This window comes from Clupea harengus, chromosome 12 (genome assembly GCF_900700415.2).
Source record: "Clupea harengus chromosome 12, Ch_v2.0.2, whole genome shotgun sequence".
Taxonomy (NCBI): domain Eukaryota; kingdom Metazoa; phylum Chordata; class Actinopteri; order Clupeiformes; family Clupeidae; genus Clupea; species Clupea harengus.
In genome coordinates, this window is record NC_045163.1 from 16,936,364 (window position 1) to 16,962,627 (window position 26,264).

The 26,264-nt window shown below is 41.5% G+C and overlaps 1 protein-coding gene across 3 annotated transcripts in view; it reads right to left on the reverse strand.

The window, feature by feature from the left end:
* Positions 1 to 26,264, reverse strand: part of LOC105906018 (potassium channel KAT4-like) — an 84,121-nt gene that overhangs the window by 27,435 nt on the left and 30,422 nt on the right. For 2 of the 3 annotated variants that reach the window (XM_031577760.2, XM_031577759.2), the window contains exons 7-11: positions 25,124 to 25,301; positions 24,869 to 25,033; positions 1,155 to 1,301; positions 1,003 to 1,062; positions 97 to 211 (exon numbers count right to left, since the gene is read on the reverse strand). In XM_031577760.2, coding sequence (XP_031433620.2) covers positions 97 to 211; positions 1,003 to 1,062; positions 1,155 to 1,301; positions 24,869 to 25,033; positions 25,124 to 25,301 — 665 coding nt within the window. The remainder of the gene's footprint in view (positions 1 to 96; positions 212 to 1,002; positions 1,063 to 1,154; positions 1,302 to 24,868; positions 25,034 to 25,123; positions 25,302 to 26,264) is intronic. The other variant, XM_031577762.2, reaches the window with a different exon arrangement.

The following is a 26,264-nucleotide window of genomic DNA, read 5'->3' on the forward strand; positions in this document are numbered from 1 at the left end:
CAGGACAATGAGCGGTTCAAAAAGCTAAACATGTTTGAGCTGAAGGAAGGTTCAAGCGAAATGTTGGTTTTGAGCTATAAAGAATAAATTAGATACCTTCTGGATAATCAGCCAGTAGTGAGATAAGGTCTTTATGTTCCAAAACACAAATTTCACACAAGGTTGAAGCTGAAATTGTGGCATTTCTTGGTATCTTGTATACCAAATATACCTTAAAAAAAATGTACATTAACATTACAAACAAACACGCCTAAAAGGGCGTATCAACTTAATATCTTTACCAAAACAGGCTTCACACTAAGGAGGCATATCTAAAGGTAACTTCAATTTAACTTGTGAGATAGGGCCCTATTTTATTAGTGCATGGCACAGGGGCAAAAATCTTTCTGAGTGAAAAAACAAATGTGCCCAAAAGACATTACCAATATCATTCCTGAGTACCAAATATAAATGTGTTTGAGTGTTTGAGATATCAATAGCAAAATGTATGCCTGGTATGCAGTACTGCAATTCTTGGCTGTTACACATACATTATGCGTCATTTACTTTACAAAAAAATTCTTCATACATGTTATATAGTGACCATAAAAAAATACGTAATAACTCTACTTGAGTTCAGTGTACAAGCAGTTTACCCTGTAACCTAGCCAAGGGGCTTTCAAACTTTTCAGGCTGCAACTCACTTGCAGCACCATCTGTGCCCTGAAACCTGCCACCTTTGTTTTAATTTAAGAATTCAGCATTCTGTGTTAAGAAAATCCCTTAGGCTAATTGTAAGGTAAAAATGTTCTTGTCTGCCCTTATCAGAGGCAAAGGGGGAAAATTCTGAACTCTGAGCAAAGTATAATACTTACAGTACTATCAGAAGTACATCTATATCTGATCTAGCTTATTTAGGTTTTATTACAAATATCTCTTCACCCAAAGTACCCTGTTTCAGATATCAAGATATGTTAAAATAAACAATATCAGCAAGGCATCACTGTATGTAACGTTTCTCACTTCTCCAATTAAGGTTCCTGGTAACAATGTAGCAATCTTCTCATCATTATCTCCATATACCTGCAAAATAAGAGTGTTCCTTTTGTTATACCTGAAGAGAAGATATTGAACTCTCAACCTAAACCATACCAATTTCACTTTAAACATAGTACCTGCACCAGCCCATTTTCAATGTAGAATGCATTCCGATTCATTTCTCCTGGTTTTGCCAAGATTTGTCCTTGGCTGTATGTGGAAGTGCTCAATTTAACATTCAAAGCTCTTATGAAGCCATCACCAGTGTCTTCAAATATGGAAGTCTAAAATGAACATGTTAGAACAGATGTTGATAAAAACTTTCAAGACTTTTAAATACATTTTCCACCAACAACTTTGTTTCTTGAGACTACACAGTTCAACATTTATTTCACTTCAGAGGTCAGTTTACTTCATTGGACCTCCTCTTGTGAGCAAACCTGCCTTTTGATATCCAGTCATGGCATTTATTAAACTAGTTAAGCTGGTAAGAGCCGATTGGATATGCATCAACTATTCAACACATTAGCAGTTAATCAACGATTAAGTTGAACACATGGGGTGCCACACAAAGTGTGGCGTTTACCCTAGTAGTCAAATTAAAGATCAGTCACAAATCCCTTAGCCTGACGTTGTCATACTCATAATTCTAGTCAGAATATGAGTCTGATACTGCTCGATTGGGCTGTAATTATGGGGCGTGTTTCAACCGAACCAGGAAAAAAAATGCTTCTTCGCTCAATTGGATAGACCTACAACCAATCAGAGCAACGTAGTATGTGAACCGGGCCAGCTGATAAATGAAACTTTTACAGAATCCCGTAGGAAGGATGGCAAAAACATCTTTTCGATCGACAAATGCCTTTATCGCGTTTCTCTGTTCCTCTTTCAAAATGAATGCGCTGTCGATGTTTTCTCAAACAGACTTGATGGCAGAATCTCTCCAGCGGAAGCCATGTTTGTTGAAAACGAATTCAAACCAAGCGCTCTTTGGTGACGTGGCTGATCACGTTACTGTTGATCATCTGTCCATCGTCGTATAAAGCCCGCCCTGACAATTTGATTGGTCTGAACAGCTTCAGGTCGGGCATTATTTCTCCCCAACGGAGCAATGCCAGACCGAACTTCCCGACCTCAAATGTTGTGGGCGGGGCTAAGTTCGTGCTGGCACCCGGCCTACAAATCCCTCTCATAAAATACAGTTTGGAACTCTGATTAATAATTCCCTCAATAACTACAACCAAAAATACCATATCAATAGCTAATGAAAGGTTGAAGGTCTCGGGAGTTGGCAGCATTCACTCTAGTGCAACATTAAACAGACCAGCACATACAACAAAATCATTTATTTACAAATTTATCAGAGGTAAAACACACAATATGTAATCAAATTAGAACTTAACTAATGAACTAAAGGGGAGTGTGTGTGTGTATGTGTGAGTGCAAAAGCATGTGCTTGAGTGTGCACGCTAGAAAGAATGTGTGTGCTTGTGTTTGTTTTCCATAGTTCCACGTGCATGTCGACCTACTGCAGGTTTGAGAGGGACAAATTCACACCCCTCACCCACTCCAGCCTGATAACAGCCCCTTTCACACCTCTGGCAATCTCCCTACCACCCCCCGCCCGATACTCAGGCTGCACTCATGATATATGTGAAGAGGATATGAGCCGGCTTTTCCAGAGACAGAAAATAAGGAAACCATTGGGTCCAGACTCTGTCTCCCCCATTTCTCTTAACACTGAGGGCAATAAAATAAAAAAGGCCCAGCTGCTTCAAAAACTCCCAGAAACCAAAATTTGCACACTTCTGATGAAAAGCTGGCTACAACCAGGGCAATGTTTGGACTTGTAGCAGAACATCAGCTACCACTTAAAAAAACAGCTCTCCACCATTAGCAAAGAGAGCTGTTCATATGGTAACAGTATGGTAAACTGGCAGTCGTTATTGGCAAGACAAGAACGTGCATACAAATGGCCAATGTGACTCCTATAAACAAAAACACGTTTGGGTTGTTAACACCGACCACAGAGATACAAGAAGACGCTACAGTCAGTCTTAAAAGAGATCTCTGTTGCTTATGTCCTGCTATTAGTCCAAGCATTGCCATGGTTGTAGCATAACTTTTCGTCAGAAGTCTGAGGACAGCCATGAAGAAAGTTGCCTTTTTGACCTTCGATCCAATTTAATTCAGGATTCTGTTTAGGACTAGTACGTACTTTGTTAACTCACAAATGTTGTGGTGACTAGTTTTGCTATGCTGTGCTCAGTTCTGCAACTCATGTGATTGGTCCAGGCAGGTTAGAGTTAGATTAAAGGATTATTTCCTTTCCAAAGTGCTACAGTGCACACAATTTTAGAGTAAACTGGATTATTTTTGCAGGTTCAACCTCATATAGGCTACAGAATAGTTTTATGTTTTTCACCTATGGTAGCCTCCATCATCTCCACTGGTAAACAAAAATCACTGTTGGTAGTAGGGCTGAAACGTTAAACCGAGTAATTCGAATAATTCGATTACAAATTTTTTCAATGCAAATTCTTTGCCTCAAGGCTTCGTTTAATTCATATCACCAAAGTCCCTCTATTAAAAAGTCTATGCTACGGTATCATTGTTTCATACGGACTGTTATTATTGACACACGCGCATTCAAAGATTTAAGGTGGTCGATGGCTGAGAATCAAGAGACCGGCCGTAAAAGGCAGAAAATGTCCAAAGTTTGGGATCATTTCAAATTAAGAAAAGAGGACAACATGGTGCAGTGTATGTACTGCAAAACGGACCTGGCGCACCATAACAATACCTCATCAATGCTTCAACATCTCACCAAAAAACATCCGCATGTTAACGTTAACAGTTCACCATGCAGAGCCTCTACAATCAGGGTTTCTGCAGGTTTCAACAAGTTCAATTTAAGACTTTTTAAGGCCTTTTTATGACCATTATGAATGCAATTTAAGACATTTTTCACATCCTTACTGGCAAACAAAGTATGAAGGATATGAAGTAAAATCAATAGTCCCAAAATGACTTGCAAAGTAAATTAATGACATGACTACACACATAAATGCATGTACGCAAGAAATAGGCTACATTAGCACCCCAGTCTGGGCATACACCATCACCACTCAGACTCAGAGACAGTGGGACTGTAGACTTACCCGTACGTCGTCATTACCCCACAAGAGAACAACGACCCCCTGACAGATTGAACATCCAACAGTGGGGCAGAATACACCCCATGGTTAAGTCTAGGAATTGAGGCAGTCTACCCTTTTTCCCTAGTTCAGGAAATGTTATTTTGTTAATTTGTTAAATGTTATTTTGTAACATTGTTAAAGTAAAAAGGACTTATATTAACCTGTTAGTTCAGATGCGCCCCCTAGCGATCGCACGGGCGCGATCGGCTGATAACATCTTAATTACGTGCATGTAGCCACAAAAATAAAAAACATTTCACCATAAACAGACTTTTATCTAAAAAAGCACTACTACCACCACAGGCACACGTAATATCAAATGCCTGTGTTCAACAGTTCGTTAGAAAACCACCAAAAGAAAAACGTGGTGTGCCCCCTGCTGTGCCCCACCCCCTGATGCCTCCTCAAACTAATCGTCCATTGTTATCTTTGCCAAAATTTCTTGTTTTCTGCCATGAAAATATCGTTATCTATCCAAACAACTAAATGATGACACTGAACAGTTTAATTGAGGATATTATCGTGGTTTATTTATGTACTCACATCACAGCACAAAACATGTCTCCATTTCCCATATCATATGATCTCAATCTCCTCGAACTCCTTGTGGCCATGATAAATCTTTTTTTTTACCAAAACATACCTGAATAATCAAAGCCATATATCTCTTCTGCAAAACTGTGTAGTTTTTTTGGCCACAGTACAATTGTATTCCTTGTTCTACCTTAGTTTTCATGTCTATTGCCCACAAACCAACCACTTCCTGTAACAGATGACCGCATTCAAAATGTCTGTTTCTCCAATCCAGTTACTATAAACTGATTGACTATTCTATCCAATAGTACTCATTCTCATGTTTACAATGGTATGCCCATTGCCTGTCTTTGAATAATTTTAGGGTGTGATTGGTCCACGCGTAACCGAAGGTTCTCTGGTGCGCTTTCCATGCGCCAGAGGAGTCATTTCAAGCACAGGCTTTGCGCATTCAACACAACACGTGGAGTTCGCCCATGGACACAATTTTTTGACCACAAAGGTCAAAAAGATCAAAATAGTTTTGCTTCGTGACTGCTATAGCTTAAAAATGAAGAAATAATTTGTGGAGATGATATTTGACAGCGATGCCTGACGCTATTCTACTGAAAATGGTTTAGCAGATGGACAGCTATGGCTATAAGCTACGAGGAACAGCTGGATTGTGTCCTAGACATGACATGTAAGTATCTATGTCTGCATTTATGTTTTCAGACACGCATAATACTATTAGTATGCACTTTGTTATGTTCTCACAATATTGGCTTGCCTATGTATTTGTCTGGCAAATTAGCCAGCCTGCTAGCATGCTCGCTAATGTTAGCTACATGGTATTTTTGCTGTGTTGCGTGCTCGTAATGTAAACTATGTAAATACATATCTGTATGTATGGTTTCACACACGCATAATACTATTGGTATGCATTTTTGTACGTTTCCAAATTATTGGCTTGCCTATGTATTTGTCTGGCAAATTAGCAAGCCTGCTAGCAAGTTCGCTAACGTTAGCTACATGCTATTTTTGCTGTGTTGTGTCCTCGTGATGCACACGCATAATACTATTAGCATACATTTTGGTATGTATGGTATGTTATATTTCTCCTGTTGTGTACTCTATGTCTGCATGTTTCTTGTTTTTAGTTGCATATTGTGTTTGGTTATTTTACAATGTCTTGTTCAGTTATACTTACACAGTAATCTATATATATTTTTTTGCTGGATTGCTGAGTTGTTTGTGTAACATTTGCCAATTGATTTATTTTTTCCAGAGAGATGTCCCTGCAGGAGATGCATCGGTCTGCTCCCCACTCATTTAATCTCATCTGAACAGATCTCATCTCATCAGAACAGAACTCATCTCATCTTATCCCTTCACACCCACACACCACCCACCACCTCCACATCCCTCCCCACACCCCACTACACCACCTCCACACCCCTCCACACACCACTACACCACCTCCACACCCCATCTCACACCTCACCACACCACACCACCTCCACACACCTCCAAACCCCACTACACCACCTCCACACCCCACTACACCACCTCCACACCCCACCACACACCTCCACACACCACCACACCCCACTACACCACCTCCACACACCACTACACCACCTCCACTACACACATCAGGACAGGCTACCTCAGTCTGAGTACAAAACCACAAAACATACATGATGTACTTTTATATGGATTTGGATAGGTTTTTGGGTATATTTTGGAGAGGCTGTAGACCATCATATGTGTTGTCACAATAAATTACAATATATTACACTTAAAATAATTCAGAATGGTTTGCTGTAGTACAGAAGGCAAGAAAAAAGTATGAATTCTTGATGTACAGTGGCTTTTGTATTTGGTGAGGTTGGAGAGGTTATGACACACTTGGAGACGTCTAAAGGTACCATATGGAAACTGATGTGTAACACTTGGAAACTTTTGTCTATCTGCTTACACACACTGTCAAGATGTTGTTGCATCAGGAAATGTAAATGTTAGTTTCCTATGACATTCAAAACCCAGTTCTACACTGAAACATAAAAAAACCTAGCTTTGCTGCTGGCTTTTTAGAGTGGCGTTATGTTTTTCTGACCTTCCATGCGACTAATGCTTTCATACCCAAAGAAGCTAATTTCAGCGTTTTCTTGCACAAAGTGCAGCAGGCTTCAAATGGGTTATTTTCGACAGGCTTCAACCAAGCACTAAATGCACTGTTCTCGAGCCAGATCTCGTTGAACTTGCACTAACCCATATTCAAAGCAACGTTAACATAAACAATTTTAAGGCACCACGTTATCCTAAAACGCACATCGCAACACACTACCTTGGCGTGCTCGGATAAATCCTGACCGGGCTGAAGTTTGCAGTGTTTTTATTGTTTCCATGTGGGTTTCGTTTTGTTGTGGAGTGATCCCCAAAACACGTTAAAAAGCACTAAAAGTCACATATAATCCAATAAAAAAAGGGCCAACTATAGGAACCGAAAATCAATATAGGCTGCATCAGGCATGGCCTAGGTTCTCCGTGTTCTTGAAAAAACTGTGACAGTGGGAACACATATTCTTTTCCCTTTACATTACTCTTTGAGTCTAGCTTGTCAGGACAAGGCCCATTTGCACCTAACTCCTAGTTGAGCCACAGTAATGGCATCCTCCTCCTAAAATTCTCTCATTCTGAAACCAAACTGAAGTAGGAGAGTGGTAAGTTTGTTCAATTGCAGTGAAGCGCCCGGCAGTAGAAAACGGGTCAGTGCTTCAGATTACATCAGAGCTGCCAACATTGTATTTTCTGAAATAGTAGCAAGCCGAGCGAAGCGAGGCGACATTTTCTTAGGCGGGGGAGAGACTTTACGTGCTCTGAGATGCAATCTAGGTCGTATTAGGACATGTTTTTCTGCAAAATAACTGCAGTATTTTGAGTGTATAATTTCCTCTTTTCCCTGTACTGTTGCACAAAATTATACACAGACATACACAAAAAAGTGTTTTATAACACATGAAATAATACTGAATTACCAAATACAGTACTGACACTGTAGTGTCAGATGGTGGTCACTAAGCACTGAATATTAGAGCAGAGTTCAACATAAAAAAAATATTCCTCTACTGATCTGTGGTATATTTGTGATTACTGTATGATTCCAATCATTTTAAGCATTTTTATAATCAAAATCTCTGAATTTGCGCATGTCCTGCTCAAACAGAGAGGAGACACGCGAAGTGAGGCAGCGACGAGCTGCGTCTCATCTCAGATTGGGCAATCCCTCACAAACTGGGTTGGGCGCATGACTTTTGCTTTGTCATTGTTTGTCACCACTGTAATATTTGTAGACACTTTTGTTATATGTCCTTTCTATCCATAGAATAGGTAACGTATTTCTAGTATTTGTAGAACCTTTTTAGTCTTGCTGATCTGACATAAAACCGCAGTGAAAAAGCAGAGGGGAGGCAAACAGTACCTCTGCCTCAATGAAGGGGGCGTGCGAGAGCGACTTTCACTCGAAACGTGAAGTGATAAATAATGGGAGACCAATGCCGGAGCTAAAAGGTTTGTTTCAAACGACGGGACAGAAGATAACTCGATCGACTTCTCATATTCAAAGCCAAATTGCTTTTTGGAACCTCAAGAATAGATTTGGCTTTGGACGAACACCGGAGACTAAATATTTGCTCACCCCTCATTTGCTAACATTACATTGATATCAGAGTAGTAAGCCCTTGCTCCGTTGATTTCACCTTATTTGTCTGAGGATTATTTAATGTCTATGTGAAGCCATTTAACATCATACAAGTGCTTGTGATCACTTTGAACCCAAGACTGCTTTTTATTGGTGAGCCGATTTTGAGAAATTAAACTTTGCAGCTAAAGTTGTGTTTCCTGGTTGTAAGGTTATCTAGTTGCTATGCTAGCTAACTAGCTAGCTAAGGGCACTTTACATAACCATTAACGCCAATTGAATGGTGATTTAAGCTACTCTATAGGGTTCATATATTTGTAAGTCAGTGCCTGACCAGCCACGAACCTCACCACACGTCACTCGTCTACATGTATAGAATTCTTCATCAACAGCGGGAATCCTTAAACAAAAAAACAAGGCATCCTGGTAAAAGTAGTGACGGCATTAAAAAAAATAAAGTACGGCCGATCCTATTGGCTCTTTGCCGACGCGAGGGACGAATCGTAATACGACTTATATGTGAGCTTTAGGGTTGGTTGGATGTCAACCCATGCACGTGGCTGCCTGCTAGAATAATGATATCGATTTGTTGGGTAATGCGTAGGATATTCAAGTCAAGCGTAGCAGCGTAATTGGGGCCTGGAAATCGTATCTGCTACGCCAAAATCGTGTATGTTGGCAGCTCTGTTACATACACATACATAAGGACGTGCGGTCAGGGGAGGCAGAGCCTCATGAAAAGTAAAAAAACAAATAATGATAAAATAAATATTAATATGCATCTACTGATCTTTGCTTTAAATTTAATTTCCGTATGATTCCGATCATTTTTATAAATCAAGATCGCTGAATTTGACCATGTTCTGTTCAAACAGAGAGGCGACTCGCGAGGTGAGGCAGCGACGAGCTGCGCCTCATCCCAGATTGTGTAATCCCTCACACACTGGGTTGAGCGCATGACTTTTGCTTTCTTATTGTTTGTCAATATTTGTAGACACTTTTATTATATGTCGTTTGTATCCATATAGTAGGTAATGTAATGTATTTCACGTATGTGAAGAAGCTATTTAGTCTTGCTAATCTGTCATAAAACCACAGTGAAAAAGCACAAAGGGGAGGCAAACCTAACCTCTGCCTCAATGAAGGGGGCGTGCGATTGCCTGGAAAATGGACTTCCAATTCAGTGAAGTGATAGATAAATACATAATGCAGGCATGAAAACGGGTCAGGGGTGAAAAAGGTGAGAAGGATATTACCCCTCTAGGGGGGTCCGGGGCATGCTCCCCTGTAAGAAAAATTGTAATATTCCATATTTTAAAGCATTAATCTGATGCATTTTGAGATGCTTTTTTGCCAACCTGGGGAGAGCTGGAGAAACTTAACTTCAGCCATGAGTCAAAAATGATTATGGCCTCCTTACTAAGTATTATGCACTGATGTCACTGGGTCTAACATACAGTATATGAGGCAGAATGTGGTAAGGGCACCACAAATGGCTTAATGCATAACCCCCACAAGAGATGGTGGACATGCTGTAACTTAACTTGTCTACTTTTCTATCATGATTGACAGCCAATACAATGTTATGTAATTCAGATTTTAATTAGGGCTGTCAATAGATACAAAAAAAATTACTAATTAATCTCACATTTTGAAATTCATGAATCTAGATTGATCGCCATTAAAAGTTTGTTTGACTTCTAAAGACTAAATCTTTTAAATTAACGAGTAATCACTTTCAGACAGCGTGTATTTTAGACTGTTGTTTAATTGTATTTTTTTTTTTAAACACAAAACTACACGCAGAACTGTGTTTTCAAAGAGGCTCAGGCCTATAACTCATACCTATAAAGTGTCCGCCTGGTACAGACTGTGTGCCGCGCAGGGTAGATGTTAAAATGGAAGTAGCCTAGCAGCTGCCAACATAATACAGGCACTATCAGTGTCTAAAGTGGTCAGTTTGCCACTTATCTCCCATCTGTTTGAGACGTCTGAATTCCTCTGCACAGTCCTCCGCTGTATGTCGCGCCTGTTTTTTTTTTACTTCCAATGCAAAAGATCTCAATTTCCATACATTGTCAATAAAATGAGCTGTGACACCCAGGTAATTGTCATTGCTGACTGACGTCCAGTTGTCCCCAGTAAGGGCGACGCTGGCAGCTTGTTCGAGGAGCTGAATTTGTCGTGCTCTCTCGCCGTCATACAAGGAATGTATGCGAGACACAATGGTGCCCCTCGACGGTAAATCGTAAGAATTGACCGATCGCCAGGGCCCCGCCCCCTTAGTTACTGTTGCTACGTCCGACACAATTCCCGGAACTGTCAAGCCAAAAGCCATGGCGAGTACCTTGTGACTAGTCATGTTATTTCACCACTGTGTAAGATCTGTATATAATATTTCAAGCTAGCTAATAACCTACAAAGATTATTTATTCTTATTATTTATTCCATCTCTGGCGAGAGACTCTGGAGGTATCTATCTATCTATCTTGCTAGGATGGAGACAATCTAGAGAACAGTACAGTAACGTTATTGTTCAAGGGATGTGTGTGCATGTTGCTGAAAGTATTTCACAGTCACTGTACTGATAACTTGCTTGTAAAATGATGATCCTGATGTAATGCTACGGCTTTGTATCAGATCGCCAGGTTATTGCTCTCAGGTTGTGCCTTATGCATACCTTGGGATACTCAGGAGTAGGTTGCCCATTCACAAAATGCTACAAAGATTAAAATAAAAAAACTTCATAATGGCCTTTTGTTCAACATTGATACAGTATGTTAAGCTCGAGCTAGTCTCTCCAACTAAAGTGTTAATGTTAAAATCAAAATGTTAATGTTACCGTCTGTAAAATTGCACGCTGAGCTATCCTAGCTAGCGATGTTAATGTTACCGTCAGTAAAACTGCACGCTGAGCTATCCTAGCTAGCGATAACAAACGCCAGCAGCATAAATACAAGTGTTGTTCAATGTTGTATCAAGCATTAAGCATAAATACAAGTGTTCGTTAAAAGTTCTGTTCAATGCTGGCGTTTGCTATCGCTAGCTAGGATAGCTCAGCGTGCAATTTTACAGACAGTAACATTAACATTTGGACGGTAACATTAACATTGTGATTTTAACATTAACACTTTAGTTGGAGAGACTAGTTATGTACTTGTAGTGGTAATAATACAAGTTGTCATGAACCATAACTGTTTGGGGATGTTCTCTCAACTAGATAGTTATCATACCTAGCGATAGCGTAGTTCGCTAGATAGATAGCTAGCTGCAAGCAGCTTCATTTACTTTGGAGCAGACATATGTGTGTTTTTCGATATATTGAGTTGGGAGTGGGGTCTCCCACACTGTTTAATCCACCGCCGGCACCTTTCCTCCTGTATTTGGGCTTTGGAAATGCGAGAAAAAAAGACGCATCCCTCTAATCTCTGTGTCAGATCTAAAAGTCCCGTAGGCACACTGTTTCATCATGCTGCTCAGACCTCAAAGTTGTCGGACCTTCTTCTCTTAGTAGCGGTTGCTAAGGTATGATTGGACGAGGTCCGTTCTAGGGAGGAGTTTCGCGATCGGTCAATTGTCCCCTGAAGCAATTCGAATCACCTCAGACAGCCCACTGTCCTCAACTATGTTGATGGACCGACAGTCACCGGCAACCTAAACTGCGTAAGCGTTGGTAACCTTTTCACGGACTGGTCTAGTTATTTTCCTAGTGAAGTCGTGGAGTGTGGCTGGCGACCATCTAACCTGGGACTGCTTTCTGTCGGGTGCTTTGCATTAAGGTGATAGCTAAATTCAGCTTGACAAATGCTACATACAACTTTAGTTTTGTCGATTGTTCCATCATTTTTACTCTTAAACAGAAACTTTCCGCCCAACAATCCCTCTGCTCTCTCCATCTTCAACTGCCGTCTCAGTCTCTCCTATTCCTGACTGCAGGCACGCGGCGGTTTCGTGTTGAAGTAAACAAAGTTACGTTAACTGCCTTAAAATATTTTATCGCATTAATCTCGGCCACAGTAATCTCATAGATTAACGCGTTAACTTTGACAGCCCTAATTTGAATACAACATATTAAATCAGCGCTGAAGAAAACAATAATCATATTTTCTTGACAAGAATTCCATAAATGAAAAGATCTTTACATTTTGCATCATTTAGCACTTCTAAAAATATATTTATGTATTTTTAATTTTTTTTAAAACTCTTATTTAAAAGTATCCATCTATCTACTTCCAGTGGCACTTGCTCTTGACTGCTTTGCCTCATAGCTTGACGTCTTGGCCTTTTTGAGCAGAGCATCACTGAAGCCTTCCATGTGACAGACAGTCCCCTTTGCAGCCATGCTCACCTTTCTTGTCACCAAAGCGCTTATCATGTCAGTGCTCAGGGTTGCTCTGTATTGGGTCTTGTTTTTGGTAACGAGACTGAAAATTGTCATCTGACGTCATGATTATTTTATACCTGCATGGCTGGTCGGTTGACTGGCTGCAATAGTAGGAATTATTTGATTACGTTAGCAGTCTGTAGTTAAACACCTTTGCAATGGTCACTTTGCCCCAACAGAGCGATTCAAAGTTAGAACAGTCTCCGTGGCGTTTGAGTTAACGTTACTGCAGCTAAATTAGCCTACTCCATCAGTTATTCACACCGTAGCCGTCTCGTAACCAGGCTAATCACATCGTATGCTAGCTACTACGGCTAACTTTTTATACAAATTTATCTGAAGGATATACCCCTTGAAATAAATCATCTCGTTAAGTTCCCGAACACATGTTTTAACGTTTTATATGCTAACATTACGGTCACATTTATGTACTTGATTATAACTCCCCCACTTCCCATTGTACCTCAGCAATGCATTATGCCTTGGTGGATAATAAAGTAGCAGTGTAGTAGTATCAGTGGATGATGAGTGAGTGAGAGTACTATGTCGGGGAGGGTCACAGAACCACAGGCACAAGGTCGTAGCATCTTATCCAATCTGAGGGATGTAGTTTAAATAAATGTACGGTATAGGTTTGTATCGATTGATTTTTTTTGCGTAGTTTAAGCATTTCGTACCTGCGTATTTTCACTAAGAATTGCGTGGTTGGTACACAAAATGCGTGCAGGTTGGCAGGTCTGCGGTGTGCCTACGGGACATGTAGATCTGACACAAAGTACCCTGAGAGATTAAAGGGAGGCGTAGTTTCCAAAGCCCAAAACACAGGAGGAAAGGTGCTGGCTGTGAATTAAACAGTGTGGGAAACCCCACTCCCAACTCAATATATTGAAAATCAACAAAAACACATATGTCTGCTCCAAAGTCAATTAAGCTGCTCGCAGCTAGCTAACTAACTAAGCCATCTAGTTGACAGAACATCCCCATACAGTTATGGTTCATGTCAACTAGTATTATTACCACTACTAGTACATAACTAGTCTCTTCAACAAATGTGTTAATGTTAAAATCAAAATGTAAATGTTACTGTCAAAATGTTAATGTTACCGTCTGTAAAATTGCACGCTGAGCTATCCTAACTAGCAAACGCGAGCAAGTTGCCAGGAGCTTCACATACTGTATCAATGTTGACCAAACTGTTCAAATGGCCATTATGAACTTATTTTATTTTAATCTTTGTAGCATTTTGTGAATGGGCAACCTACTTCTGAGTATCCCAAGGTATGCATAAGGCACAACCTGAGAGCAATAACCTGGCGATCTGATACAAAGCTATAGCATTACATCAGGATCATCATTTTACAAGCTAGTTACAGTGACTGTGAAATACTTTTCAGCAACATGCACACACATTCCTTGAACAATAACGTTACTAGCAGCTATATTGCTCCACACTGCTATGTTACTGTACTGTACTCTAGATTGTCACCATCTTAGCTAGCTAGCTAGCTATGCTACCTCTCCAGAGTCTCTCCCCACAGACGGAATAAAGAATAAGAAATAAGAAATAATCTTTGTAGGTTATTAGAAGCTAGCTTGAAATATTATATACAGAACTTACCCAGCGGTGCAAGAACATGACTAGTCTACAAGGTTGTGCTGGTTGCATTTAATGAAGAGGTTGTGGGGTTTCTCATTTTTTGATTGAGACCTGTATGCTTTTGCTTCGATTATTGTTGTGTCCCTTTCGTTGTTGATCTTAATGTTTTGGATATATCCTTCCACTGCATATTGCAGTCCCTTTTGCCTTGATCTGGAGGATATCGCGGAGGTATTACCCTAAAAAGAATCACTGACACTGACAGATATAGCCCTTGTCCCCGTCCTCGCCATGGCTTTTGGGTTGACAGTCCTGGGAGTTTTGTCGGACATAGCAACAGTAACTAAGGGGACGCATAAATGCAGCAACATGAGCAACACTCTCTTTTTCGGACGGCCATCAGAGATGGAAAAAGAGAATACAGGGACAAGCTGGAGTCCACCTACCTCAGCTCTGACCCCCGACGCATGTGGGGTGACCTGCGACACATCACAGGCTATAAAGGGAGAAATAGCAGTGATGAGCAGCATGCCGCCTCTTTACCTGATGACCTCAACACTTTTTACGCAAGGTTTGAGGCAACTAACACCCTTCCTTCCGCGAAACTGGCCGAGGACCGAGACGACTGCACTCTGTCCCTGACTGTGGCTGACGTGAAGCGAGAGCTCCAAAGGGTGAACCCTCGGAAGTCATCCGGGCCCGATGGAGTTCCAGGCCGCGTCCTCAGGGGGTGCGCCGACCAGCTAGCAGAGGTATTCACCTCCATATTCAACCTCTCACTACATCTGTCCGTAGTCCCCACCTGCTTCAAGCAGGCCACCTTCATCCCCATAGCTAAGAAACCATCCATCACCTGTTTAAATGACTACCGCCCTGTAGCATTGACCTCCACCATCATGAAGTGCTACGAGCGGCTGGTCAGAACCCACATCTGCTCTACCCTTCCGAACACCCTGGACCCCTTTTAGTTTGCATACCGCTCAAACAGATCCACAGATGATGCCATCGCCCTAGCAACGCACACCACCCTCTCCCACCTGGAAAAGGGTAACACATATGTGAGAATGCTGTTCGTGGATTACAGCTCAGCATTCAACACTATTGTGCCTCGTCCCTAAGCTCAGGAGCCTGGGTCTTAAAACACCCCTGTGCAACTGGATCCTGGACTTCCTGACGAGCAGACCCCAGGTGGTGAGAATGGGCAAGCACACCTCCTCCTCACTGACCCTGAGTACCGGGGGCCCCCAGGGCTGCGTACTCAGTCCCCTCTTGTACTCCCTGTACAAGCAGGACAACACACAGTTCCAACATCATCCTGAAGTTTGCAGACGACACTACCATCCTGGGTCTCATCTCTAACAACGATGAGACCGCCTATAGAGATGAGGTAAGGGGCCTGGTAGCATGGTGCCAAGATAACAACCTGTCTCTCAACGTCTGCAAAACCAAGGAGATGATCGTGGATTTCAGGAAGCTGCAGATGGGGGGGGGGGTCACGACACCATACACATCGAGGGAGCTGCAGTGGAGAGAGTCTCCAACTTCAAATTCCTCGGTGTGTACATCATGGATGACCTCACCTGGTCCTTGCAAGCGGACTCTGCGCCCTGGAAACTGCTGCTAGCCCTTCTTGTATTTCAAATTGTTGTTACTTGTTATATGTTGTAGGTCAGTGGTTCTCAAACGTTTTACCATGAGTACCACCTTAGAAATGATTTGGCTCTCCAAGTACCACCAGAATTAAAATAAAGTAGCGTAGGCCTGTAACTACATAGAGATTACACAGAAGGCATTAATATTAATAATGATTTATTGTTCACATGACTGAAGCAACTAAGTGTATGTAAACTCATGTATTGTATTTAAAAACTTACAACGTGACAATACTAATAACTGATCTGCATCAAAACATAGGCCTACCCAACAAATGTAAGGCATTAGGATAGGACTGCATTTAATTCGTTCCACCAGTATGAGTTTAACATTATTTGCCATTGCTTGTATCCTACGTGACACTGTGTCATTAGAGAGCGGCACCAAGGTCAACTGTTTTGCAGTTTTTTCGCCACACATAATGCCCGTCATCTCTTTGGCCAAAGGTAAACATAGTTCTTCTCCAATCGTGTGCGGCTTACCAGCTTTTGCTATATGAAGGCTGGCACGATAGGGCCGAAACACACCAAACGCGTTTTTTTTTTAAACGGGACGGTAGTAAATGCATTGTTTCCTATGGTACGGCGCGCCTTGCGTGAACTATTCTCAACTTTCCAGCGCAAGGCGCGGAGGCGCACCGCTCATCAGTGTCACACTCGACCCAGGCAGGTTGCGCACGCAGCTCCACTTCCTAGGCGCCGGGCAAAACAGCCTGGTGCCCCTGCGGCTGTTTTGCCCGCCGCACTTTGCCAAGATGTTTTTGAAGCGTCTGCTGTTTTAAAAACGCGTTTGGTGTGTTTCGGCCCTTGGACTGCTTTAGCTCATCGCGTTTTCTGAGAAAAAAGTCAACTGGCTTATCTTTCAGTGATGGACGATTAGTGGAAAGATGCCGTCTGAGATGTGATGGCTTCATACTTTCATTGCTGAGAACATCTCCGCACACAACACACTGTGGTCTTGGTTCATCCTCAGCCCCACTCCAAGTAAATCCAAGATTAATGTAAATCGAGTCGTATTTCCTTACAGTTTTGCGTCGTTTGCTAGCCGGTGCTGAAACATCACTGCTCAATACACTGCAAGCACTAGCGCTAGGATCACCTTGACTGTTGGCAACTTCATTTTGTGTTGTGCTGCCTGACACATTCACCTCATTTCTCCTCCTAATATTCCCTTGGAGCCAGGATTGCAACGAGTTGGCACTATTTTTGCTTCCCCCACTCATCATCACAGCAGTTATAACTTTATAGTTAGTCAATGCCGGTTTATATGCATAGCATAATAGCTAATGCTCCAAAGAAGTAGCTTGCAGTAAACGTCTCTATTGGCTGCGCACGCACACGAAAAACAACAACATACGTACAGAAAGATTAAAGCCTAGTTTAATTTTAATTCCATTTAGAAACCTTGTGGCTTATGTGTTTAGTGTGTGTGGGTGGACATGCACGTTTATGTTTCAACGCATATTCCGCGTACCACTAGAGAGGCGCTCGCGTTCCACAGATTGAGAACCAATGTTGTAGGTGGTCTAACCATAGACTACATTACCCAGAGGTCCCTTATCACCTTTCATTCCTTATCTACATTTCATTGACTCTGCATTGGCCGCAACAAGGTCATAAAACCGGGTGGCGCATTTTTCCCTTTAAAACGGCACCAAACACGAAAATCTCTCTCTCTCGTTTGGTCTTCGCTCCAGTGAAGTCCATTCATCAAATAGAGATACCCTACCTGCAGACGACCCCTCATCAGGACAAAGGACGACACGACGACTCATAGCTCATAGGACTTCTGATCAAAGTTCTAATCTATTTGAAATCGCTAGTTAAAACCTGAGTTTATATCGATAGACTACACTGCAGCCCCGCAGTTTTATTGAATAGGAGAAGGCGACCGGATCCCTCCTCCCTGTTATTCAAGTCGACGAAAGAATTCTTCATCCCCTTCAAGACTCACCACGGCCTCCACCAGGGTCCAGTTGACGAACTGCTTTAAGAAGGAAGAAACCCGGTAATTTCCCGACGCCTGCGTTCCACGCTGCTCCAAGGAAACCCGCAGAAAACATCTTGGCCACGCAAGAGTGATCGAAGTAAGGCTAATATCTGGGCAGATTTTAGTTTTATATGTATGTTTTAATCTGTGTGATAAATTTTGTTATTTGATTTCGTTAAGATTTAAATGCAAACTGAAATTCACAATCTACCCGGTCTTTGACCGTTGATAATCTTGCTTAGTTCTTTTGCTAGTTAATTAGATAGGTTTGTGCATGCACTATCTCTCTATCTCTTTCTCTCTCTCTCTAACTCCCTTTTGCATCACCACATGAACATATACACGCACACTAGGGCTGCCGCGATTAGCCGACGTCATCGATGACGTCGACGCTGAAAATGCGTCGACATCAATATTTTAAATCGACGTATCTTTTATTTTATTAAATTATACAAAAAAATATTAAAAAATAATAATTTTATGAATTTACCTTTTCGATTTCTAAAACGCTTCAATTCATTATAACAAATGTTCTTCTTCAATATCACTACGTAATTGCCGCGTGCATGACATCAGTTGTTGTTGGCTCGAGTCATCGGCTCCAGTTAACGTTCAGGTTTAAAAAACATCATGGCAGCCAGTCCAACTTGGTTCCGAAACGTTTCCAAAGACCTAAGGCTTCAAAAGTATCGGAGTACTTCCACTTATCACCAAACAATAAGGTGGTTTGTACACTGTGTAAAGTTGCAATGGCATACCACAGCAGCACTAGTGCTATGCATGAGCACCTGAAAAGAAAACATACCGGCGCTATTCTTGAGGATGGACCGCCAGAAAAGTCAAAACCGCCGTAAGTGTTGTCTATTCATGTTTGTTAGATTACCATACGCAGGGAGAGCCTTTTTAATATTTATTTGTCTTTTAGCTGCTAAATACACCTATTATTAAAGCCACGAAGTTGTCTGCCTGCTACCTTAGAAAGTGTTTGATAAAATATTTAGGTAGGCTAGAATCTGGGTTTATTCTACGTTGGTTGATAGGATAGCTCTCTATACTATAGTATATTTATAGTATACTATACTATAGTCTATCTATACTATATAATAAACCCAGATTCTAGCCTACCTAAATATTTTATCAAACGTCTTTAAATCGCTTCATACGCCTCCGTTGTCCTAGCAACGCTTCATGATTACGGAAAGTTAGCTAAATAGCAAGCGCTATCCATGATGAGTCTAGATAGCGCTTGTTATTTAGCTAACTTTCCGTAACCATGACGCGTTGCTAGGACAACGGAGGCGTATGGAGGGATTTAAAGACGTAGCGCTACTCTAGCTATAGTCTGTGGAAAATTAATGCTGGTTCTTAGATAATTGGCGAGTAGAATCAGCACCGAACTGGAATGTTGGACTTGTTGGGATATGTTATGTACCTCATCTAAATATTTTATTTCTGCCATTATTTTAAGCACATTTCTTTGTGTGGGGAATGCCATAAATACAATAGATACCGTTTGAATAATTGTGATCAATAAAATTGAAGGTGTAAGTTAAAGGATCATAGGGAATATTACTGTTTTCATTATTACATGTTAAATAATTATGATGTATTTGTTTTTCTCCTCTCTTTCTTTCAGTAAAACTAAGGCAAAGCCACATGAACGAATTCCTGCAAAAGAAAGATTGCTCACCACAATTTGCAGCAGCTCTTACTGACAGTGTCCTCAACATGATAATCAAAGACATGAGACCCCTGTCAATGGTAGAAGATGAGGGTTTCCGTGCTATGGTTAAAACATTCCAACCAGGCTACGTTCTCCCTAAAAGAACATGCTTCACCAACATGATGGAGAAGAAATATGAGGACGAATTCCAGAAAGTCAAACTTGCCCTCTCCTCATCCAGTTCCATGGTCAGTTTAACCACAGATGCATGGACAAGTATTGCCACAGAAGCATACTTGGGCATGACCTGCCATTTTATTAACAATGACTGGGAGCTCGTAAGCTATTGTTTGACTACTATGCCACTTGAAGAGCGACACAATGCAATTAATATTGCATCCTGGATTGAAACAGCAATTGAGAAGTTTGGAATTCCTGCAAGTAGAATCAAGGCTGTGGTGCATGACAATGCAGTTAATGTAGTAGCAGCCCTAAAGCTGGCCACACATTACAACTGGTGGTAAATCAAGCACTGAAGAATCCACAAATTAGCAAAGCAATTGGAGCTGCAAGGTGCTTGGTGGAACATTGTTGAAAATTATGATTGTAAAACAGTGCCGTGGTGGTCATAGAGCAGAATTGCAGCTACAATTGTCATTGGGCCTGTGTGCAGGGATGGGTATCATGTAAGGTCAAGCATCATGAAGGCCAGGGTGCAGGTGCAGGCCAGTGGAAAGTAACAAGCAGTCAGGAGGGGGGTCACTTACTCACACCCACCCACCCACACACATACACATACACACACATAAAAGACATACACATACACACATACACTCACACACACACACTCGCACATAAGCACACACACAAGATGATGGCAGTCAAGGTCAGACCAGGCCTCCAAAAAAGTGATACCAAGCAAATTGGCAGGAGGGTCTATCTCCCTCAAAGCAAAAGTTCCCCCGCAACAGGTGAGCGAGAATATTCTGAGTGGCCAACAGCGTAGATAAAATATGAGGAGATATAAGGGAATATTCTGATTGGATCAGTATAGATGGAGGTTGAAGATCGTGACTTGCAGAAAGTGACGAATTATGAGTATAAAAAGTAAATGCATTGGGTGTTTTAGTCAGAGCTGCTCCATGGACCACCACTCTCGTTTTGGATAAAATGTCTGCAAGGATGGAATAAAACTTCAGTTTATCGCACTCTGGACTTCCGACTCTGATTGAAAAATTACTTTAAGATTTGGAAACAGTTGTTAATTCGCTACAACAACATTTTAAAAAGAGTGAAATTGCCAGCTCAAAGCTGAAAACAAAACAAAAACAAATGGGCAAACCTGAACACAAACTGATTCAAGATGTAAGTGTAAGATGGAACAGCTCTTACTACATGATCAGCCGCCTGCTAGAGCAGAGGTGGCCTGTTACCGCAACTCTGTCAGACCCAGAAGTAACACAAAGAGCAAAGCATTTCCTTGACCTCAAAGCTGAACAGTGGAGCCTGCTGGAGGAGCTAGAACAAGCTCTCAAGCCAGTTGAGTGTGCTACGGTTTATCTTAGTGGGGGGTCATATGTGACCCTCTCCTCTCTACCTGCACTCATTAAAGGATTGATGAAGTCCACACAGAATGCAGCCTTTGACAACACCCATGTGCAGGGATTTCAGGCTGCTGCAGCAATTGAAATCTCAAAAAGGTGGGAGGTTGAGATGTCCTACAAAGATGCTGCTACAAACACCAGTCTAATTGCAGCTGCCCTGGATCCAAGGTTTCGCAGAGTGAAATTCCTGTCCCCAGATGAAAGCCTGAAACTGCAGGTGAAAGTGCAAGCCCTTGCGCTAGAAGTAAACAGGAGAGTGATAGAGAGTCAGCCACAGTAGCATACCACAGAGGCCCAAACATCAGCAGGTCTCACAGAGAAGAGGTCTGTGTCTTTGCTGGACACATTGCTTGGGTCGGACCCAGAAGAAACATCCAGCCAGAATGACAGTGGGGACGAGGCAGATGTCATCAGTCATTCAGTGAGAGAAGAGATTCTCAAGTATTTTGGGGAACAGCCTCTGCCTAAAAGTACAGATCCTCTGCAGTGGTGGAAAGCAAATGAGGCAAGATTTCCCTCTCTGGCTGTTCTGGCAAACTCTTATTTGTGTGTACCTGCCACATCAACACCTTCCGAGCGTCTCCTCTCCGCAGCTGGAAACATAGTTTCCAAGAAAAGAGCTAGCCTGAGCCCAGAACATGTGGACATGTTGACATTTTTACACTACAACACACATGTCTAATTGTTCCTTACACTTTAAACATGTTGCACTTTGTTTATGATGCAGACCTAACTTTTTTTAATTTGATAAGGGGTTTATAAGAAACTTGTTGCACTGCTGATTTAAATAATTAGCCCTCTTTTTTCTTTATTTTTATCACATTGGAGTTGGTAGTTTAAACCTACAGTTTATGCAGCACGGTGGCTCAGTGGTTAGCACTGTCGCCTCACAGCAAGAAGGCCCTGGGTTCGAATCCCGGTCGTTCCAGGGATTCGTGTGTGCATTGAGTTTGCATACATTGAGTTTGCATGTTCTCCCCGTGCCTGCGTGGGTTTACTCCGGGTACTCCACCATCATAAAGACATGCATTGCATCGTATGAATATGAATGAATGTTGGTGGTGGTCGGAGGGGCCGTTGGCGCTGATTGGCAGCCACGCTTCTGTCAGTCTGCTCCAGGGCAGCTGTGCCTACTGATGTAGCTTACCACCACCGGTATGAATGTGTATGAATGACTACTGGACTCTGGACTCTGTAAAGCGACTTCGGGTATATAGAGAAGCGGTTGAATTGATTGGTTTACAGTTGCCCTTGTTTGTTGTCAATGACATATACAGTTTGTTGTTTTCAAAATAAAATGAACTGAAATGGTCAATTTGAATTTTTTTGGGAGGAAAATTAATCGTTTAGATTAATCAACTAATCGGTAAAATAGTCGACAGATTAATCGATAGAAAAATAGTCGTTAGTGGCAGCCCTAACGCACACATTGCAATCTCAGTGTTGTTGAAGATTTTAGTATTGAATTAAGGCCCAGCTCGGATTTGTCCTTAAGGCAAGAATCCTTTGTTCCAGGCATTCTATACTCGTGCACCTCCCCCCAACTAAATTTGCGCCTAAGCAAACAAAGTTTCCTGTCTCGGACCCGCAGCCGCATCCGGTGACTATCCTAACTCTAGTTGGGGCCTGAGACACTTTTGACTTCACGCACAGAGCATCCCTCACCTGTGCGCTTGCGCATAGCCTCCCTCTCACTTCCCCCATCTCTCCATTGAGCGCGCAACCGCGTTTACTCGCAACTGCGCATACCCTTAATACCCTTGCTCACACACGCACGCACCCGCTCACACACACAGACAGAGACGAGGAAGCTAACGCACCCTCTTCTGCCTTGCTGAAACAGAGTACCTCATTTCCCAATTCCACTCTGTGCCTTGCTCGATTTTACATTTACATTTACAATTAGTCATTTAGCAGACGCTTTTGTCCAAAGCGACGGACAAGGGAGAGAACAGTCAAGCTAAGAGCAATAAAAAGCATGGTGTAACAATACATACTACTTTACATGAGAATTAGAAAACAACAACCTAGAAAAAAGGAAAAAGAAGTGCAGGAATGTAACTGCTGAAGTGCAAGTTAAGCGCTAGTCAGGTGCCAGTTAGGGAGGGAGGTGCTCTCTGAAGAGTTGGTTCTTCAAAAGCTTCTTGAAGGTAGAGAGGGACGCCCCTGCTCTGGTATTACTAGGCAGTTCGTTCCACCAACGTGGAACTACAAATGAGAATAGTCTGGATTGCCGTGCTTGCACAGACGGCAGTGCCAAACGACGCTCACTAGACGAGCGCAGCGTCCTGGGTGTAACATTTGCCCTTACAAGAGCATTTGAGCATTTAGGTAGGTGGGAGCAGAACCAGCAAGTACTCTGAAGGCAAGTGTGTGACTTGAACTTAATGCGAGCAGCTACTGGCAGCCAGTGGAGCTCAATGAGTAGCGGGGTGACGTGTGCCCTTTTCGGTTGGTTGAACACCAGACGCGCCGCCGCGTTCTGGATCATCTGTAGTGGTTTCACCACGCAAGCCGGCAGGCCCGTTACTCCAGTGTATTGGTTTTATACCTGATTTTATATTACTATTAAATCACCGTTTGTTACTTTTAATAAATTGTTTATTTTAAACTTAAACAATTGTCTTGCCTGTTATTGTTCCAATATTCCACTGAAAGCCATTTTCCGCCAATCAAGTACTTCAAATGCCTTCACTTTTCTAGTTGTTCATGAAGTGTTATAGACTGTGTAATGATATTGTAGTACTTTAGTATTGTAGTTTAATTATAAAATATTAAATACTAAATTTAATGATTATTACATTTTATGAGACTGATTTAATTAACTTAATGTAATAACCCCGGTTTCACCTACAATGTTATATGTTATAGTGTTATATGTTATTTCGTTATCTGTATGCCGTCTACTGCGTAGATGTTGGCTGCCAAGTCTTAAGAATTTCGCTGTGCTGAAGCAATTTGGCGCATGCGACAATAAACACTTTGACTTTGTCAGCGACCATGGGCTAGCACAACATGCTAATCGTTCCTTGCAATAACTTAGCGAGGATTGTTTTGACTGGCACTGAACAAAGCTATCAACAGCTAAGCTAGCTTAAAGGAGAACTCCTGGGTAGCGCCTGTGCTGCCATATTTGCATGAATGTGATTTGATTGGCTGACGCATGTGTTGCCTCTCAAAAAGTTGAAATGTTCTTAACTTTCGGCGCAAACAACACAAGCACTGCTTCTACAGTCATTAGTTCTTCTAGAACGGACCAGAAGAAGAGAAAAGTAAACTAATATTTTCTTTCCTCTGCTCCACATCATTTCATAAATTATTTTTGCCAGTTTTGTTCTTTTGGTCATGTTTACTAACTCGTTCATGAGTAATCATGGTTTCTGCCGTATGTGTGCGTGGGGTTTTCCAATGTTTAAATTCAGCTATCAGATAATGTTGATGTGAGTATATACTGTCCAAGAAATTATGTACAGGCAAAAATCTAAACTGTGCATCCATACCGGCAGTGTAAACCCATTTTTAGATATTCAAAAAAACACACTTACCTTTTTCAACAGGGGTTTGTAGCGTGCAGTTGAAATCTCTGAATGCAAAGCATATGGTAAGTCATCAAAAAGATCATCAAAGGCATTGCCCTTGTGGTGTATCCACAAATAATAGTAGTATCTGTATACCCATGTTTGAATCTCCTGAGGCAATTCCATATATCTCTTCAAAACAAAAAACAGTGAGAATATGGTCAAAATGTCATCCTTCAATACTACAGGGCCAAACCTAGCCTTACATATAGAGTACTGTACCATGTGGATACGAATAGCGTCAATTCGACTGTAGAATCTTCCTCGTTGGGCATCCAAGTTGCCTATAATGGAGCTCATTCCTGTCATGATGACTCCAGCAATGGCAAGAAACCCAATAACCATCACTAAAGCTGCCAATTTTACTTCTGTCGTATTAGTGCCATAAATGTCTCCATACCTTGACAAAAAAGATATATGTATATCATGTTATCTTTTGTACTGGACATCACATTTAAGACATAAGCCACAGACTTTACTCTCTCAGTCACAATTAGCAAAGTGAGTCGCTAAACTTGAAGGTAATTGAATCATTTTTCTATCCCATTGCACAATTTATGCCAGCTACTTCAGCCTAGGAAGTACCAAATGGACCGCCAACATCTTTAAAAAATGTCGTGTTGTGGGTGCTCACTTCCGACCCCAATTCTACGAAAAGCCAATTTGATTGAGGCACTGCCACAGATACAGCAGGCCTTAGATCACACACACATATCCCAGTGAAGTACGAAAGTTCACTTTAAACTGTTGAGATAGTAGCGAAGTGGCCTAAATAAAGTCCTAAAGGGAATCCACTCATTGTTTATAGTTACTGGTAAATGGTGATATTGTATGCTTTATTTGTTCTTCTCTGTATAATTTGCTGTCAGGACTTTTACTGATGTTGTGAGACTTTCAAGTTTTCTAACAAAAAGCACACCTGTGGAAGGAATTGCATGTGTGGGACATCTGTGAGACAAAGAAGTAGAGGATTTCTGTGTGGAGCCTGTTGCCAGTTTGTGGAATTATATACCTCTCTTACTTGCCTATTTGAAGATTGTGGATTTATATATTTAGATTTTTCGAACTTACTGGAAGAGAAAAGGAATTTTGGGTGAGAACAATCCTTTGATATTTTGTTTGGCTTGCCTAGGTATATATGTAAAGGCCTACTTTTTCCTTTTTGGCCATTCTTTGTTTGTTCTCATTTTTTCTGGATCAAAGATTGGACCAAATGATGGACTAACCCTTAAGGACTTGATATATGGCTTGATACATATATTTTTTTTGTTATTTGGATTCTTTAGATGCTTGCCGTTGTTTATTTCTTCATAAAGTCGTTGAATAAGGCCAACGACACCTACAGAAGAAACTACCATCTGAT